At 47.5% G+C, this 18,682-nt stretch overlaps 2 protein-coding genes across 2 annotated transcripts; one reads left to right on the top strand and one right to left on the bottom strand.

Moving 5' to 3' along the window:
- Nucleotides 1-487: 487 nt before the first annotated feature.
- LOC120712062 (lecithin-cholesterol acyltransferase-like 1) lies at nt 488-2,037 on the top strand. The gene is made up of 2 exons (XM_039997765.1): nt 488-937; nt 1,015-2,037. Exons 1-2 carry the CDS (start codon nt 537-539, stop codon nt 1,859-1,861), a joined length of 1,248 nt encoding a protein of 415 aa, XP_039853699.1. The 5' UTR covers nt 488-536; the 3' UTR covers nt 1,862-2,037.
- Nucleotides 2,038-16,327: 14,290 nt separating this feature from the next.
- On the bottom strand, nt 16,328-17,102 carry LOC120639136 (11 kDa late embryogenesis abundant protein-like). The gene has a single exon (XM_039915164.1). It carries the CDS (start codon nt 17,024-17,026, stop codon nt 16,568-16,570), a length of 459 nt encoding a protein of 152 aa, XP_039771098.1. The 5' UTR covers nt 17,027-17,102; the 3' UTR covers nt 16,328-16,567.
- Nucleotides 17,103-18,682: the final 1,580 nt, after the last annotated feature.

Here is an 18,682-nt window from a genome sequence, read left to right as displayed (position 1 = left end):
TGTATTCGAATTCGATCCGGTTTGTAAGGGTTTTTATCCGTCCGTATCCGATTCCGAGTATCCAATATCCGTAACCGATTCGTATCCGAATGCTCAAAAGTTATATTTTTATAATGTCGATATCCATTACAATTTTATCCGACAAAAATTAAATATAAAAATAAATACGATATCAGTGATATCCGATCCGTTTTCATCCCTAATGAGGGGTGCCCGGAGGTTAGAGAGAAAAGTGGCTCGGTGCAGAGAAGAGCGGCTCAGAGTGTCAGGTAGAGAGATGAAATCGCAACGGTGCCAACAGTGGTTCTATTTGAAGCTTTCTAGTCTCAACTTGACAAACAAATCGACAGGTTACCAGAAGACCGTATTCATGTCCATCCGAACAATAGAGTTATCTGTTTGCAATAGTAGTATGTCCATGTGCAGCATCACGTGTCAATTCTCCAACCATTCAGTGTCCCTACAGCTAGCAGCATAGCAACCACCTACCTACCAGTACACCTTTTGCTCTTTGCCCGGCACCGCTGCACATTGCCATGGCCACACAACTCTACCGGCTGCTACCACTACTCCTCTTCCTCCCCTGCTTCGTCCTCTTCGACCACCAGCATGATGTTACTGGAGACGACCCTGCTGGCCGCCACCCGGTCGTGCTGCTGCCGGGCAGCACGTGCAGCCAGCTCGAGGCCCGCCTCACCGACGCCTACCAGCCGCCGGCGCCGCAATGCGGCGCGGGCAAGGGCAACGGCTGGTGGTTCCGGCTGTGGAAGAACTCGACGGCGATGCAGGACCCCAAACTCGCGCCGTGCCTCTCCGACCAGCTCCGCCTCGTCTACGACCCCGTCGCGCGCGACTTCCGCAACGTGCCGGGCGTGGAGACCCGCGTCCTCGGCTTCGGCTCCACCCGCGGCTTCCTCGCCGACACTCCGGCCAATAAGTAAGCCCACCGTCTCATCCTACACGCCCTCGCATGGTGGAGCAACTTATACCTGCTCTGCTTTCTTCTATGGCCAGGGATCTCTGCATGGGAAGGCTCGTTGAGGCGCTGGAGAAGGCCGGGTACCGCGACGGCGAGACCCTCTTCGGCGCGCCGTTCGACTTCCGGCAAGCTCCCGCCGCGCCGGGGCAGCCGTGCCGGGCGTTCTCGCAGTTCAGCCGGCGGCTCAGGGCGCTCGTGGAGCACGCGAGCAGGAAGAACGGGGGCAAGCCGGTCGTCGTCATGTCGCACAGCCAGGGTGGCTACTTCGCGCTCGAGTTCCTCAACCGGAGCCCCCTGCCGTGGCGCAGGAGGTACGTCAGGCACTACGTCATGGCCTCCACCGGCCCCGGCGGGTTCCTGGTGTCGATGCAGCTGCTCGCCGCCAACCCGAGCGCCGCGCTGAGTTCCGGCAGCGCGTTCACCGCGCTGCCGTCGCCGAAGGTGTTCGGCCCCGACGCGCCGCTGGTCGTCACGCGGGCCAGGAACTACACCGCGCAGGACATCCCGGAGTCCCTGACGGCGATCGGGTTGCCCCGGCTCGCCGTGACGCTGTACAAGACGCGGGCGCTGCCGGTGCAGCTGAACTTCCGGGCGCCGGTGGTGCCGACGACCTGCATCAGTGGCGTCGGCGTGCCCACGATGAAGGAGCTGGTTTACTGGGACGGCAACTTTAGCAAGGCCCCGGAAGTGGTGTACGGCGACGGCGATGATCTTATACTCCTGGAGAGCACGCTGGTCCTTGACACGGTGATCGGCGATGATCCGAGACAGGAGTACTACAGGTCCATCAAGTTAGCCGGCACGTCTCATGCCGGGGTTGTCTCAGATCAAGCGGCCGTGGAGCGTGTCATCGTTGAGATCCTTGGGGTAGTACACGAGTAAATGTCTAAATGACTGTGTTTGAGATCAACTTTTGTATTTAAGAGCACCATCCCAATCCAAGCCGTACCACCCCTCCAGCCTCCAAAAACCAACCCTATCTTTTTTTCTGGCAAAGAACAATCAATTCGATCCTATCCATCAGCATCTTGACTCCAAACCAACCTGCTTTAACGGAATCAAACCGTTATCTGAAGTTCTGAACCCATCAGTCCACTGACTTGCATGCCTTGGCCGCCGCCTTGCTTGCCAGTAGCCCATTTGGACAGTTCTGCATGGGCAATCTAATTTACGGACGACTCGTACGGAGCGCTCGGCACGGCCAATTTCTGACCATATAGTAATTACCGTCCGTGTGCAAGTTCCCCTTCACGGATACCCGCGGAGTAAATTAGCTTATCGCTAGAAAGGCCAAGCTGCCAGCAGCTAATTACCAGCCACACGGGCTCGCCAAGTGCATTTGAGTTTTTTTTTCCAACACTCTAATTATTTTCCATGTATCCCTTTTCTCTATCTCTTCTGACAAGAAATTATATACCCAAAAATTATATTCAATATTTATATACACAAAGTTTGGTCAAAATAACAAAGATAAAAACTGTATAAAAGAGAAAAATTATATAAAAGGTAAGAAACAAAAATCACGAAAAAAATTAAGAAATTTTTTGAAACAACCTTTTGGTGAAACTTCAAAAAAAAATCTAGAAAAAATTGAGAAACAGAACTTAAGAAAAATTTTTGGGAGAAAAGAATTTGGAAATAAATATTCAGAAGCAAAAACTTAAGATCAAACTTGGAAGATAAATATTTTAAAAATAACTTTTGGAGAAAAAAAAATTAGAAGCAAAAATTTTGGAAGAAAACTTAATACCTGGTTTGGGAGACAAATTTCAGGAACAAACTTAGTCATCACTGGAATTAGGCAAGGAAGAAAAAATAAAATTGGGAAAGGAAAAAGAAATTTGAGATAAATGTTTTGAGATTGATAAATTTTGGAAAGAAATGTTGTCGTAATTTTTTTTTGTAAAATAAAATTTTAGTTCCCAAAAAAGTTTATGCAAAAGATTCTGACATAGAGAAATTGGAGATTAGTGTTTTGATACAAAATTTCAAGACAAAAGAAAATTAAATGAATAAAAAAGTTGAATATAAAATTTAGAATACAAGAAAGTTAGAAAAGAGAAGGTGAAAGTGGAGTCGCGAAGGGTACAGATAGAGTGTGGTACCTGTCAACACAATTTCTATATATTGATTTTATCCGAAGAGAGATTTTATACACAATTGTCAATCGATCGTTAAAAAAGAAGTCTGTGGTGTTATAATCAAAAGTAAGGGAAAGAACAGGATTAATTATTACCAACAAAACCATCACCAAAGCTAAACAGTAATATGGACAGAATACATCAAAAAGATGCAGGTCCGACAATAATAAACGGGATTTGCTAATCAGAGCGCGCGCTAGAAGGGTTTCTGGCAAATGCTTTCCGACAGCGGGTCTGCATGTCTTCATAATTTTCTTTTTTGGAAACTTATAACTTCTAAGTATAAATTTTATGTATAACTTTTTACATAGATCTTCTGAGAGATAAATTTGCATCATAACTTTTATGATGCGTATAACTTTTACGTATAATTTTTTCTTAACAACTTTTTGAAAAATATTTTTAGCATAACTTTTACGATATATATAATTTTAGTGCATAATTTTTTCTAAAATAATTATGGAGGACAACTTTTTAGCACAACTTGTGTGACGTTATTATCTTTATTGGGAAGATTCCTCGTACAATCTTTTACGCACAAGTTTATCATACAATTTTTAGTACAAATTCATAGTATATTTTTTATAAAATAATTTTCAAGAGAACTTCAATACATAATAGAATGTAAAAAGGAAAAAAACTAGAAAGGAAAAGAAATAGTAGCACTTGCACAATGTAATGTGAAAAGTAAAAAATAAAAAGAGAGAACAACGGCATACTTCGGGGGTATCACGAGAGTGGCTGGAGAGCGGAATGGAGGCCATCGTGGGCCGTGGCTGTCACGCAGATTCAAATTGATTAAGTTCTCTCCCAGGATCAATTGTTGGCAATATAACTAGCGCGCGATGGCGCGATTGGATTTTCCATAATAAACGCTGCACATATTAGAATAATAAGCAGTTCAGGGAAACTCCAACCGAGACCTCAACCCCTACCTCATCTTTGAGGGTTGAAATGTAAAACACACCCTCCAACCGGTCTCTCATCTGACCCCCGACGGATGAGGCGCCCTCATTTCGCCCCCTCGGACTCTCACTCGTAGGAGCTCCTCCACCAAGCCCTCATCTAGCGACGGCACCAACGACTGGCCCCTCCACGCCTCCACGGAGCTTTCCCCATGCCATCAACGAAGTTTTTCTTGCGGTAGGTATGCCGATTTCTCATCTCCGGCAGCCATGTAGTCTAGGGGAGGGAGGGAAACTGGTACCTGTAGATCTGGCAGTAGCCCGTCCTCATGGCCAGGCCCATGGGCGTCGGCGGTGCCCCGCCCCGCGTCCGCGCCTGAGAGGGCCAGCGTTGCCCCGCCCCACATCTAGGCCTGAGGGGGCCAGTGGTGCCTTGCCCTGCATCCGCGCCCGAGGAGGCTGGCGGCGCCCCACCCCGTGTCCACTCCCGAGGAGGCCGGCGGGGCCTCCCCTGGGGGCCGCGTCTGAGGGAGCTGGCTGCGCCTCGCACCGAGTCAGGTGGTGGCCCACCTCGTGGCCATGCCCGAGATGGCCGGTGTCGCCCCGTCTCGCGACCGCACCCAAGGTGTCCGGTGGCGACCCTCCCAAGGCCGCGCCATAGTGGGTTTGCAGCGCCCTACACTCTAGAGGGGGTCGTAGATGCCCTGCCTCGCTTTGCACATGCCTATTTTTAATGCCAGGTGCTTGTCTACCTATCCCCCACGCTATTTGCTATTCTTTAATTTTTTGTTTATGTCAACTGTTGAAGGTGGACATGCAAAGATTTTTGGACATGGTAGAGAACAATGTTGGAAGTAGTGAGCTTGATGCTGATGATATCAATCATGGAGCACTCTCAGACGAACAAGCATATATAGAGGTTTCTCCCTCCTTGAAGATAGGAAACAAGAACAAGAATAGAACAAGGAATTTCAATGAGGAGAATATTTTGTTGGCATTGGCATGGCTAGAAGTAAGCATGGATCCTGTTCAATCTGATCAAAATCACAATACTTATTGACAGCGAATTCATAAGTACTACCACGAGTACAAGACCTTGGAATCTTATTGTAATATCAGTTCTCTCTCACACCGTTGGGGTGTCATTCAAGGGTGTGTTAGCAAATTTTGTTCATGATACTGTCAAGTACTCCATTCAAATCAAAGTGGTATAAAGTTTTTCCTTTGACTGGTTTTGAAATGTATAGGCATGTATGTTTATGGTTACTAACACATTGCCATTTGTGTAGATTCAATAAGCATGTGTGCTGTACAAGGATGCAGACCTAGATAATAGGTCATTTGGCTTACTGCATTGTTGGAACCTGTTGCAGCATGCCCAGGAGTGGAAGGACCTCCCTGTTCACAGCAACAGTAAAAAACAGAAGACATCTACTACAACAAGTCTAAGGTCATCTACTACTAGAACAAATGAAAGTCAGCATGTTGATGTAGAGTATGGTCCAAGCCATACATCTCCAAGGAAAGGTAGGCCAGAGGGTCATACGAAGGAGAAAGAAAGGCGAGGTAAAAATCATGTAGGCTATGGCTCATGGTGAAACTCTTTACCTAGAAATGGTAGAATATAGTTAGTCTAAGAGAGAAAAGGCTGATGAGTTAAAAGAGCTTTGGAAAAAAAGAGTGCAATGATGAGAGACTTGCTATAGAAACTAGAAGGATTGAAATGAAGCAAGAAGTACAGGCTAGGAAACTTGATATAAAGGTACAAGTAGATAATAGAGGCCTTGATCTACAAGAACAAGAATTGCTGTTGAAACAAAGAATGGATGATGAGAAAATAATGAACATGGATCTAAGTACAATAATGAGCTGCAACAAATATTCTACACCGGGCTGCAAAAAGAGATCATTGCTCGACGTTTGGGTAGTGGCAAAATTTGGGACTATGTGTCTTGTCTATTATGTATGAACAATTTGTATTATTTACTTGTTATGTATAAATAATTTGTGGTCCGTCAAGTAATTGTGGTTTGTATGTGGACTATTTGTGCTACTTTTGGTTAAATACATAGGCTACACATGAATTGCAGGGGTAGAAATAAATATTTCATTCACTAGGAACTAGAAATACATATTACATTAACTAGAACGTATAGTAATTAGAAATACAAAGTACATGATCAATACAAATCCGCATGACATTGCCAGAGGTGCTCGATTAGATCTTCCTGAAGTTGGTGGTCTGTTTCCCTATTTCTGATATCACGATAACCCTAAATGGAATCATGGAACTCACACATACAGTTGCGTTATTCGGGTGCGTAGTTGTAACACCCTAATTTAAATTTCAGTATTTAATAATAAATTTAATTGCCTTTTTTTAATTTTCTAAGGTTTTATATACTTAGGCTTGCATTTAATTTATTTTCCTTTCAGAAGTAATTAAAATTTTTCTAAGTTTAAACTTGTTTGTGCATTCATGCTGGTGCATAAGTTTTATTTGTTTGAGTGCATAGGGTTTTGAATTCAAACTTGATTTGAATTCAAATTAGTTTGAGTGAGTTTGAAAAAGAAAGGAAAGGAAAACCAGAGAAATAGGAAAAACCAAATCCAGCCCAACCCCGAAAACCAGACCAACCCACTCCCCTCCTTTTCCCAGCACTCGGCCCAGTCCGCCGGCCCAGCACCGCTCGCCCCAGCCCAGTCCAGCGCCAGCAGCCTAGCCGCTGCCGCTCTCTTCTGCTCGCCCGCTCGCGCGCGCGCCCCCGCTGACAAGAGGGCCACACCTGTCAGCCTCCACCTGCACGCCGCTCGCGCGTCGCCCGCTCGCCCACGCCCCGTCGCTCTCGCTGCCAGCCCGGGCCCGCCTGTCATCACCTTCCTCCCGTTTTCCCCGCGCCGACCGACCTCTGCTCCGCTCCGCAGCGCCACGACCCCGGTCTGCTCCGTGGACCTGCCCCGGCTCCGTAGGCCCACCGGTCAGCCCGCCACGCACTCCTCGACCTTCTAGAAGTGGCACCGAGTCCGGGATCACGCAGAGCAGCGGCTCAATCCGCTTTCCCCGCGCGGCATCGATCCCGGCCGCGATCCTCGCCGGTCTTCCTTTTGGGGCACGCACGCCCAAAATCCCCGGCATCCCTCCTTTTAATGCCCCCGCGGCCCCCTGCACTCCACCTTCCTGTTCAACACCGCCCCGAGCCCAAGATCCCGCGCCCCGCTCAGCTCCGCCGTGCAGAACCCCTGCGCCGCCATGCACTCGCCGCGCCAGCGCCTCCCAGCCACCGCAACTCACCCCAAGAGCACCGCCTCAACGCCTGGAACCTCCCCAAGCCGGCCTTGCCCGACCTTAGCTCCTGCACGCGCTGGAATTGCGCCGGAATCCGCCACCGCAGGTAAACTATTTCTTGAGCAATTGCTCGCCGCCGTCGACCCTGCGGCCATCCTGACCCCCGTGGCTCCATCGCAGGACTTCAGCGAGTCAATCCGTGGGGCCCAGCTGCCCGGGGAGCCCCTGCGTCGACCTATCCGCGCGAGCAGCTCCGCCTACCGCCGTTGGTCCACGCCGCCGACCACCTTGCGCTGTTTTCCTGCCCGACATGAGCCCTCAGTGAGCACCCGTAGCACCCCCTCTACCTGTTGCACTAGATCCTAGGGCCAGTAGACCGATCCAGTGGCCGGAATGCTTGCTCACCGGCGTTCTGCCGCCGCGCAGGCGCAGCCCCGCCGTGGCGGGTGCTCTGCAGAGCACCCTGGGCCGCGCGAGCCTAGAATAGGCATGCCCCTGCACCGCGCACGCACACACACCAGTTCGCACTCGGATTTGAGCTTTGGCTCGGCCCGAACGCGCGCTCCGACGAGGTTCATGGCCGCAGAACCGCCCTCACTGTCGAGAAGCCTTTTCCCAGCCCCGCACCGCCTGTCCGAGCCCACCTGTGGTTTACCCATGCCGCGCTTGTGCTCCAGGACCAAACCCGAGCCCAAACCATGGCCGAGAACGCGTGTACGCGTCTCTCCGGCGAGCCCCCGCCGCGGGAACGCGTCACCGGCGACCTTCCGCCGCCGCTCGCGTGCCCAACCTCTCCTGTCCGTCCGATCCAGCATAAGCGACCCAGATTAGATCGTGCCCCGTTTGGATCTAAGCCGCCAGATCTGGATCCGATGGCCCAAAATAGAGGATACCGCTTCGCTCTGGTCTTTTTGCTAAAGAGTCCCTGGACTTTTTAGAAATGAACCCATAGTCCAGCCAGCGTAGTTTTGCGCGTTAGCCCCATGGTCTATGCGTTAATTATGTTTAGGTCCTTGGTTTTTGCGCAGAAGCCCCTAGAACCTTAGTTTTCTCGCAGTTTGGTCCTTAAACCTTATTTTAAGCCTAGTTTTCGTGTTCTAGCTCCGTTTTAGGTGTTCTTTATGTCCACGCGATCGTTGTAACGCGTAGAATAGTCTTATCTTAGTTTTGTTTGCTGTTTTTATGTATTGTTGTACTGTTTCTTAGCATTTGCCTTTGTTTGCATGTATGTGTATGTGTTGGACCTTGTTTTGGCGTTGCGATCGTGAGTAGACGTAGATCCTTCGGAGGAGTACCAGGAGCCACCTTCCGCGGGACACTTTGAGCAGCAGGAGCACTTTGAGGAAGGCAAGTATAACATGAACCGCCTATCACTTTTAAATACAATTTCATACTGCATTTTAATACTGTATGCCTATAAGGACTTTCCTAGCCACTTTATACCCTTTATATAAATCCTTGGGGTTGCATTTTGGTTAGTTGTGCTAGGTGCTACGATATAACACACTTGGTCCTTTTTAATTAATTTGATTAATGGTATATGCAACTTAATTCTGAGAGTGACCCTCTGTGTTCTGTGCTTGAGTGGCTCACGTCTCGTTAAAATTGGTTTTTTTTCTAGAAACATGGTTTAGGGAGTCAGCACGGTGCTTAGTGCTTGGTTGGCCACTCTCCCTAAGGACCGGTTCATAGAGCGACAACCTGGGATAACAGCGCTACCACAAGACTGGAATGGGACGGTCTTGGCTTACTAATTAGGTCTTTTTGGTTTGGAGTAACTTACCTGCGGGGCAAGGGTGGTAAGCTTCAATGGTCCCTGCTCCTCCGGCTTGGTCTGTGCTACGTGCTTGTATCCCCGTGAGGTGGGCCCATCGTCGCTGATCCAACTCTTCGCGGTTACGCCTTACCAACGAGATTCTTTGTAACGGCCTCGTAGTGAGTTTGCTAGTCATCTCACCTACGGAAGTGTGATGAACAACTAGCGTAGCTCACAACTTGTGAGTAAAGATGTGCAACCTATGCAGAGTGTAAAACTGGTATACTAGCCGTGCTCACAGTTATGAGCGGTCTAGATCCTCCTTTTGATTAGTGGGGTTATCTTCCTTTGATTAGGGGGGTTCCCCGGGTGGTTTGGTTTGGTTCTCAGTAGTTCATAATTAATTTTGATTAATTTCTATGTAACTGGGTTTATGGTAATTCATCCACTTGTAGTAATTAGCTTTAATAAAATTTTACTAAGATTAAAAGCTAATGCAGTTGAGTCATCCAATCTTAGAGCCTCATAGTTTGTGTTATAATTGTTGAGTACAAGTTGTGTACTCACTCTTGCCTACTCTACTCTTTTCCTCTTGTTCTCTTTGGGGACACCCTACTGCTGCTCAGTTCCCGGTGACGCGGAGGAGTTCACTCGGAGCTACCAGGAGTACGAGGACTTCTAGGCGGTCGTTTCCCAGTCGACGTCCCTGTGGTGCCCAGCTTCAGAGAGAGTTTCGTACTTGTTCTATGCTTCCGCATATTTGTATCAGACATTTGTCATTTATGTAATAAATAACATTCGTACTCGCTTTATTATATCTCTTTACGTGATATGTGCTGTGATATACTGTTCATTCTGTTGTATATACGTGTGACTTGATCCTGGCATGTATATGATTGCTCGGTTTATGTCCTTTTATAAACCGGGTGTTACAGTAGTTCTAACAAGTTGGCCATTCCCCTCGTATTGGATGTCAACATCATGGTCTTCATTTCGCTTCTTCAATTATCATATTAGGCATTATGACGCAAGCTATCATGATTTGTTTGAGTGTCTCCTTATCCCAGAAACGAGCTGGTCCACGAACAATGACAAAACGAAATTGTAAAACTCCAAAAGGTCGTTCAACATCCTTTCTAACTGCTTCTTGAGCCTTGGCAAAGTATTTTCCACTTATTGCCTAGAGAAGATTGTATGGTCTTCACAGATGTTGCCTATTGAGGATAGATGCCATCTATAAGGTAATAGCCCATGTTGTAATTGTGGTTGTTGATGGTAAAATCAACTTTTGGAGCTTACCCATTCGCGAGCCTTGCAAACAGATGTGACCAATTGAGATATCATTGTGATAGCCCAGTAATCCAAAGAAAGCATGCCAAATCCAAAGATCTATAAAATCAACTTCAAGAATAATTTTTGGCTTATACACATGCCCCGTATATTGACCTTTCCAAGCTGTAGGGCAGTTCCTCCACTGCCAATGCATACAATCTTGGCACCCAAGCATTCCAAGAAAACCCCTACGCTCTGCACTTGCAATCAATCTAGCCATGTCTTGCTCGTTTGGAGATCTCAAGTACTCATCCCCAAAAGCTTCAATAATAGCTGCAACTAGCCGTCTAATAAGACTCTTTATGACAATACTTCACCAATATGAAAATACTAGTCCATAAGATATGCTGGTATTCCATAACTTATCATCATATATGGTGCACAAATTTTCTGCAGACATGATAACCCACGTCTTCCACATGTCTCATTTTTTCACAAAGTAATTATCATGTGCCTCTACAGCATGGGTGATGCGAAGAAATAGAGGACAAGCCATTCTAAACCTGAGTCAAAGAAAGAAGAATAAGAAATATGTAGGAGCTTCATACTGATGGATGAAGATGGCGAGGAAAAAAGGTCAATTTCACCACATCCGCGCTGAAAGGTATCCGCGTCATATGTTGGAGCTTCTGAAAAATAGTCATTTTACAATCTTCTCCAGTGCCCAACTTCTCTGTTGGGATGAATATATTGGCGGCCGGGTACAGAGCCCCCCGGAATTATGGAGTTTGCATAGCCCGATATCGAGTATGAGCATGATGTAGTGCACCAAGGATGAGTTCGGTATCGCCATCATCATCCGTCGAGGACGACAAGTCTAAGCGAGCGAGTCTATTCATTTTCAGGTGGAGAAGCAACAAAGAAGTGAATAGCACATTGCAGAATGAGGTGAACGAACTTGTATATATATATAGAGAGATCAAAGATACTGCCGGTTGAAAAATAGTCATAGGAATATAGCCATTCCAAAATAGCTGTTACAATATAGCCGATTGAAATTAATGGTTAAAAATAAGTCCATTTAAAAAGTATTATTGGTAGTAATGACCGTTTGCGTATCAATAAAGAAAGAGGAAGATAAGATGTAGGGAGATATACGAGAGTTCGGTGGAGTACAAGAGAAATTAGGGGTGGAATCTGGATGAGAGATCCTCATTTTTAGAGGAATAGGGGCTCAAATTTGAGAGCTCAGTTGGAATTGCCCTCACATATGAGTTTCATCCTAACAAATTCATATCTAGGCAAACAGTATCATGTGTTCAATCCTTTTATTAAAACAAAATAATTAGCTAGCAATGGGATCCAAATAGGGTCTAAGTCACATTTGCCTTACGAAGGTGACAAGTGAAGTAGGTAATCTGTTTTCTCTTTTCTTTATTTTAATTTTAATGTGGCCCAGCAACACGAATGATATTGATACGCTGGGGCTATCCTTACTTCTGCAGACCACCGATGATTTTGCTCCCACAACAAAATTGATGTCACACTCGAGCTGCCTTTATAATCCTGTGGGATGTCACTCTACACTATTTGTTCCACCAAACGTGTACCACCTGTCATATAGCTGGAGAGGTGAAGAGAAAAAAGGCTGCAAGTAGTATGCTCAGCTCAGCATAAACGATGGTGGATTGTTTTTAGAAAGAGGCCAGGAGCACCGGCAGACGTTTAGGAAGGAGGTGAGGTGCCGTGCTTAGCCAGCGCTCGAAGTGGAGGAGGTTTGTACTGATGACCCAGCAGCAGTAAGTGATGCTCAATCTTTAGTCAGTACACTTGAGAATTTTGAGTTTATACTTGGTATGGTTATTTGGCATGATATTTTATTTTTTTATAAATATGGTGAGCAAAAAATTGCAGTCTAAGATCATTTGTATGGATGCTACTCTCAAACAAATTGAAGGGATCATCTCATATTTTCAAAAGTACAGAAATGAAGGCTTCCACTCTAGTATTGAGGCTGCAAAAGGCATTGCATCTGATATGGATATATAGCCAAAATTTCCTAGAAAACATCAAGGTAAAAGGAAGAAGCATTTTGATGAAATAAATGATCAAGATGAAGAAATTCAACTATCTGCTATGGAATCCTTTAGAGTTAATTATTTTCTTGTCATCGTTGATGTTGCAATTGCTTCATTGACTAGTCGATTCGAACAACTGAAGACATTTGAAAAGGTGTTTGGTTTCCTATTCAACTCAGAGAATAGTCCTTGGATGATAATGATCTGCGAAAATATTGCACCGCTTTTGCAGAAGTCTTTTCTGATGATAAATCGTCCAATGTTGATCTAGATGATTTTTTCTCTGAATTAAAAGTATTGCAAGTAACTTTGCCAGATGATTTTATGTCAGCGCCAGAGATTCTTCAGTTTGTTACAACTTTAGATTGTTATCTAAATGTCTCTGTTGCATATCGGATCCTCTTAACTGTACCTGTGACGGTAGCTTCAGCAGAAAGAAGTTTCTCAAAATTGAAACTCCTGAAAAATTATTTGAGGTCAACTATGTTACAAAGAAGGTTAAATGGCTTGGTTATGTGTAGCATTGAGAACGCCATCTTGGGCATCATTGATCTTAATACTATTATTAATGATTTTGCATCAAGAAATGTCCATAGAAGTTTTTTCGCTATTATTATTTATAAAGTATTTGAGGTAACTATACTAGCTTTTTTGCTGTTCTTTTAGTTTGTACTATCGATAAAATATATATCATTAGTACTACTATTTTTTTATCATGTTACAAGTAAAAAAAATATTTAGCCTAAGGGGGCCCATAGCATCCCCTAGGGCCCTCGAAATCATAGAGCCGGCCTGGCAGCAACCTCCCTGGCCCCCGCGCGGCGGCGCGTGCAGGCCGCCCGCCCAACGTATGCACAGCAGCAGCACAGGAGTCGCGAGCTCGCCGACCACGGGCGGCGCGTGCTGGCTGGCTGCTTGTCCCGGGGCGCGAGCGGCGCGTGCACGGAGGCAGGCCTCATGGCCATGGCAGCGGACGGCGCGTGCTGGTCGGCCGCCCAGCCCTTGCCGCGGGCAGCGCCCTTGCCCCGGCAGGTGCTGTGATGCTGTACAGCTGCTCCTCTCCGAACTCTGGCGAGCCAAACGGAGCCACAGTTCACCTGCTCCTTATCTCGGAAACTAATGCTCTTGTTTCGATCTATAACCTATGTTGAATCGATTTGTGTTGGATTTCTGAACCGAAATACCCGAATCCGAAATACTCGGTCTTGAGTTTTCAAAGTAACCGATCGGTTCCTATTCTCATCTAACCGAATTTTTTTGAAGACCAAAAAACTGAACTGATTGGTTCGGTCTAACCGAATGCCCACCCCGAGGAGTGATCTACTTTGGGTCGGCCTGCTTTGCATTTCTATGCTACACGTCTCCACAACACATCCTTATGTTAGATCTGAGCAGAACATTTTAGCTCATCTTTTTCATCTATCTCCCCCTCTTCTCACTTGAACTCAAATAAGGTATGGAATATTGTATTATTTTTCAAGGAAATGGGATGACAAACACATTTAGCTAGTATCTTCCACAATTCAGCTTAACTCTCAATCATCCTTAGTAGTTCGCTAATATATATCATTCACAATTCAGCTTAATTCTCAATCATCCATTCTTAATTAAAAATATATAAAATATAAGCCCAGCCTTTACCACCTCTGCATCCTACATGTGCAGTAGGATAATAGTAGTAAAATAAGGAAGAGGTATAGTAACTGTTGATATAGAAAGCCATTAACCTTTAAACACATAGGAATTACAAAAATGTGAAGCACTCTATTAGGATAACTAGCAGTACATATAGCACTCACTACTAGAAAATGGGCCAATGGTCTAGGTAAAAAATATCAGCTGTTTTTGCTGTCGGTCTTGATGTCTCGCAACAGTACCGGCTGCAATAGCAGCCTGTACTCTTGACCTGGACCTTCGACCATGGGGGGAGGGAGGGTATCTGTTGCTGGGTGGTGCCACCACATACAAAGGAACCGGGTCGTGGAATGATCTGTTGGTGATGTTGCAGACATTAGCACCGAGTCATGCCACAAGCCGCTACCAGTAGTCGTGCGAGCCATAGGCCACATACCGGTGCTAATGAACGAGAATTAGCACCGGCTCATCAGGCACCAACCGTGCCTTTGGCCCGTATCTATAAATATCCTCCTCCCCTCAGCTGCCATGAACAGCCGAGTGAGGGGAGGGAAGAGATTTTTTTGGAATTTTTAACAAAAAAGTTAGCAATTTTCTCCATTACTTAGCAATTAATGTTTCAGAGATAGTTTGCATATGATTTGGTATTCATATGTGATAACTATTTTTAGATGTAGTTAGCACGTAATTTATTTTATAATAATTACATTAATTACTAACTTTTATTTAGATGTAGTTAGAAATTGCGTTAGTTAAGTATTGCTTTGTACATATGGTATTTAGATATAGTTATCAAGTGAGTTAGTAATTTAATGAAGTTGAAAATATGACATGTCCTTTGATTCGATTATAGTTAAATAACTTAATTATATAATTGCCCTCAATTCCATTATAGCCAAGTAACGTAATTACATAATTGTCTGTGAGTTTTAGTTATTTTTATACATTATTTTAACATGAACGTATAGTAGTGTTCAATATGCGTAGCAATTTTAAAAGAATAAATAGTAATAAGTTAATTAATTAAAAATTGAATTTGAAAAATTTGAGAAAAAAATCTTTGATATCGGTTGGAAAGGAGCCGCTAGTTTGCATGACGGCCCTTTTGGTACGGTTGGTTTTTCCAACCATACTAAAAAACTCTCCCCGTTTTCTAGTAGTGACTTTATTGAGAGTTGAGACAACATGATTCCATTATTATTTTGCACGGACAAACTTATTCATGTAGCACAAGAGCACAGTACATCCTGTCCACGTATGTCATATGATGATGATAGAACACGCACGCGCATACGGAATGAATACGTGTACACACAACATAGTTAGGCCCTGTTTGTTTCTGCTTATAATTCGATTCTAGATGGAAATAAGCTAAAATCCCACCCAAACGTGTTGATTATTTTTTGATTCTGTCGATCGCCGTTTCCCACGGAATCCTCGGAACAACGGAGGACCCGATTCTCCCCAAAGCGACCCAGAACTCGCGTACCTGGTAATCGAACGATTTTCCCCCAACTGCCCTCTCTCCCGACGCCAGTCCCCTGCGCCCCTTCCCCGCCGCCCCTCTCCCTGCGCCGCCTCTGCTCGGGCTCCGGCGTGCCTCACCCCTGCCCTGCAGTGTGCCGCCGCCCAGGAACCGTGCCGGCCCTCTGCCGCCCAGGAACCGCGCTGGCCCTCTTCCCAAGCGCGAGCGGGGGCGAACGAACGGCGAGGAGGACACGGAGATGGCACTCGCGGACCAGGACGAGCTCCCCACGCCCAGCAACCTGGGCTCCGCGGGTGTCGCCGCCAACCTCTTCCGAAAGAAGGCCACGCTCCTGCGCCACCCGCCGCCCCCTCCTGTGCCCCCGCCTCCCTGCTGCCGCGGCGCCGCCTGCCCTTCCCCTGCTGTTGCCGCGCCGCCCGGCCGCCCCTGCTGCCGCGCCGCCGCCCTCCCTGCTGGTGCTGCGCCGCCCGGCTGCCCCTGCTGGTGTTGCGCCGCCCGGCCGCCCCTGCTGCCACGCCGCCGCCCTCCCTTGCTGCTGCTGCGCCGGGGCCAAGGCCGCTTTGGCCCGCGCACCCAGCCACGGGAGCTGGCATGGAGCCTGGCAATCGGCGCAGGGCCGTGGAGCCATGAATCGCAATTGGACGATCCTTCCTCAAGCTATACTCCGGTATAGCTCTGGATACTCCAGACAAACTCGATTCATAAATTCCAAAATGATATATTTGAGACATTAATCTATTTAATCTAATAGTAATATAATTATGTAGTCAAGGTACTAAAAAATATGAGAATTATTGAATTCTACTCGTCTTCAGCAAAAAAATGAGATATCATCAGCCTCGAGGGCATTTCAGACATTTTACCACTCAACTCAGAGAATCGACTCAAAATAATCAGGATTGCCAAACACCCAACTTATCCAGACAGTCGATTCTCTAGACAGCTGGCTTATCTCAGAATCCTGATTCTCAGAAAAGCGAGGTCCAGAAAAACGGAAACAAACAGAGCCTTAAGCGCCTGAGCCTGAGCTCACTGGTACTGCCCGCCGGTGCCGCGCGGCTGGGAGAAGTCGCTCCCGACGTGCGGGTTGTGCGCCGCGCTGGGCCGCGTCGTACCGGTGCCTCTCGCGATGGGCCTGGTCTCGCCGACGCCGGCCTCGACGTGCCCACCCGCGGGGGCAGCCCCGTGGCCCTGCTGGCGGGCGTCGTCCACGATGCCCGGCGCGCCCTGCGACGGGTGCGCGCCGGCGGCACGCTCCTTGGCGGCCGCGTTCGCGCGCATGGCGGCCTGCTTCTCCTCCGCCGCGTCGCGCACACGCTCCCGCTGGGTCGCCTCCGCCGCGGCCTTGTCCGACGCGTTGTGCGCCGTGGCCTTCTCCACCTGGCCTTGCACGGTGGCGCGGGTCTTCTGCATGCCGGCGTTCGCCGACGCGCCCAGGTTCGTCGCGGCCTCCTTGGTCGCCTCCATCGCGCTCTTCCCGGCCTGCATGTTTGCTGGCTGTTTGCTCTTTCTCGAGCTACCGCTAGGCTCTGGGCCTCTAGCTCGGGTTACTGTGAATCTGCGATCAATCACGGGATTCGCGATAGCTGAGCCACACGATTCAGGGTTGTTGGCAATTTATAGAGGTCGGTTTGTGGACACAGGTGTAGAGCATGGACTTGCAAAGTGCCACCGCGATGACACGTTCGCTCGGCACGTGGGGAGACACGCGTAGAGCATGGAGAAGTGCCCGGACACGAGGCAGCCTGCCAAGGATGCCCAGCCATCAAGCTGCCCGGGGAGGACGCCTAGTCATCTTTAGAGGATATGTACATTTTTGTATTTGCATATTATGGTAGCAATATAGAATGTCGCCCGATGAGCAGTCATACACACGGAGGTAATATAGTGATGAGGTAATCCTGCAGAGTAGTTTTGGCATTAAGATCTTGAATTCTTTTTCAGAAATAGGGAAACAAATTCTATAATGTTAAAAAAATTCTCTAAAGAGACTAAAAAGAATAAAAAGATCTCGTAGTGACAATCCAATTCAAGATAATCTATGACTTTTTTCTTTCAAAAAAAGATAATCTATGACTAAGATTAAGTATAGTAGTGTTCAGTATCTCCACTTCGCTCTCTCAAGCGACATGGGGGCAACCCCACCGCCTACACCGCTGACCCGTGGCTCATCCGAAGTCGGCTCGGCTCGGCACCCCACGACGCTCTTCTCTCTCTTCTCCCTCCCCCAACCTCCCTCTCCTCTTCGGATCTATGGCCCCCTTTGTTGGATCTTGTCACACCCCGTCCTCCAAAGCCGCACTGCCTAGCCCTTTCGAGGGGCGGGCTCGCATACACATAGCACCCTGCTTACACTTTCGTCTTCACTTCGTGTAAAAGGATTAACCCAAAGGTGCTATGGCTGAAGGACAAAAACTTGTAAGTTGGCTCTACCCTTGCTCAACTAGCAATGTTGTACTAAACATGTGCATCTAACACTCATGGGCCACATCCAAATTGGGCCAAGTGTAACATACACCACCCCTTAAACGACCCGACGTCCTCGTCGGTCCAACTCTGACCATGTGTCATGTGCCGCCGTCATATGCCATGCCATGTGTCCCCTCTGGACCCACATGCGCCATGTGCCACATGCCCACGCACTGACCCGTATCCAGAAACGTCCTCTCCCAGCGCACGACTGCACATCCAGTGCCGGCGCCATATGCCATGCCGTGTGTCCCATCCGGGCCCACACGCGCCATGCCGTGTGTCCCATCCGGGCCCACACACTAACCCGTACATGCAACTTCGAAAGTCAGCTCTGATACTATGTGTCAGACCCCGTCCCCTAAAGCCACACTGCCCAGCCCTTTCGAGGGGCGGGCTCGCATAAACATAGCACCCTTCTTACACTTTCATCCTCGCTTCGTGTAAAAGTGCCAACCCGAAGGTGCTATGATTGGAGGATAAAAAATTATAAGTTGGCTCCACACTTGCTCAACTAGCAATGTATGTGGTTGTAAACATGTGCACGCAGCACCCATGGGCCACAACTAGACCACATCCAAATTGGACCAGGTATCATAGATCTATCGCCAAACTCCGGTGGGGACACACCACCGCCGCCGCCACTTGCCCTGCGGCGGTGTGCCCCTGGTGGCT

Source organism: Panicum virgatum, chromosome 6K, assembly GCF_016808335.1.
Source record: "Panicum virgatum strain AP13 chromosome 6K, P.virgatum_v5, whole genome shotgun sequence".
In the NCBI taxonomy this organism is placed as follows: domain Eukaryota; kingdom Viridiplantae; phylum Streptophyta; class Magnoliopsida; order Poales; family Poaceae; genus Panicum; species Panicum virgatum.
Note: the sequence above shows the minus strand (reverse complement) of the source record. Positions and strands in the feature narration are given on the sequence as shown.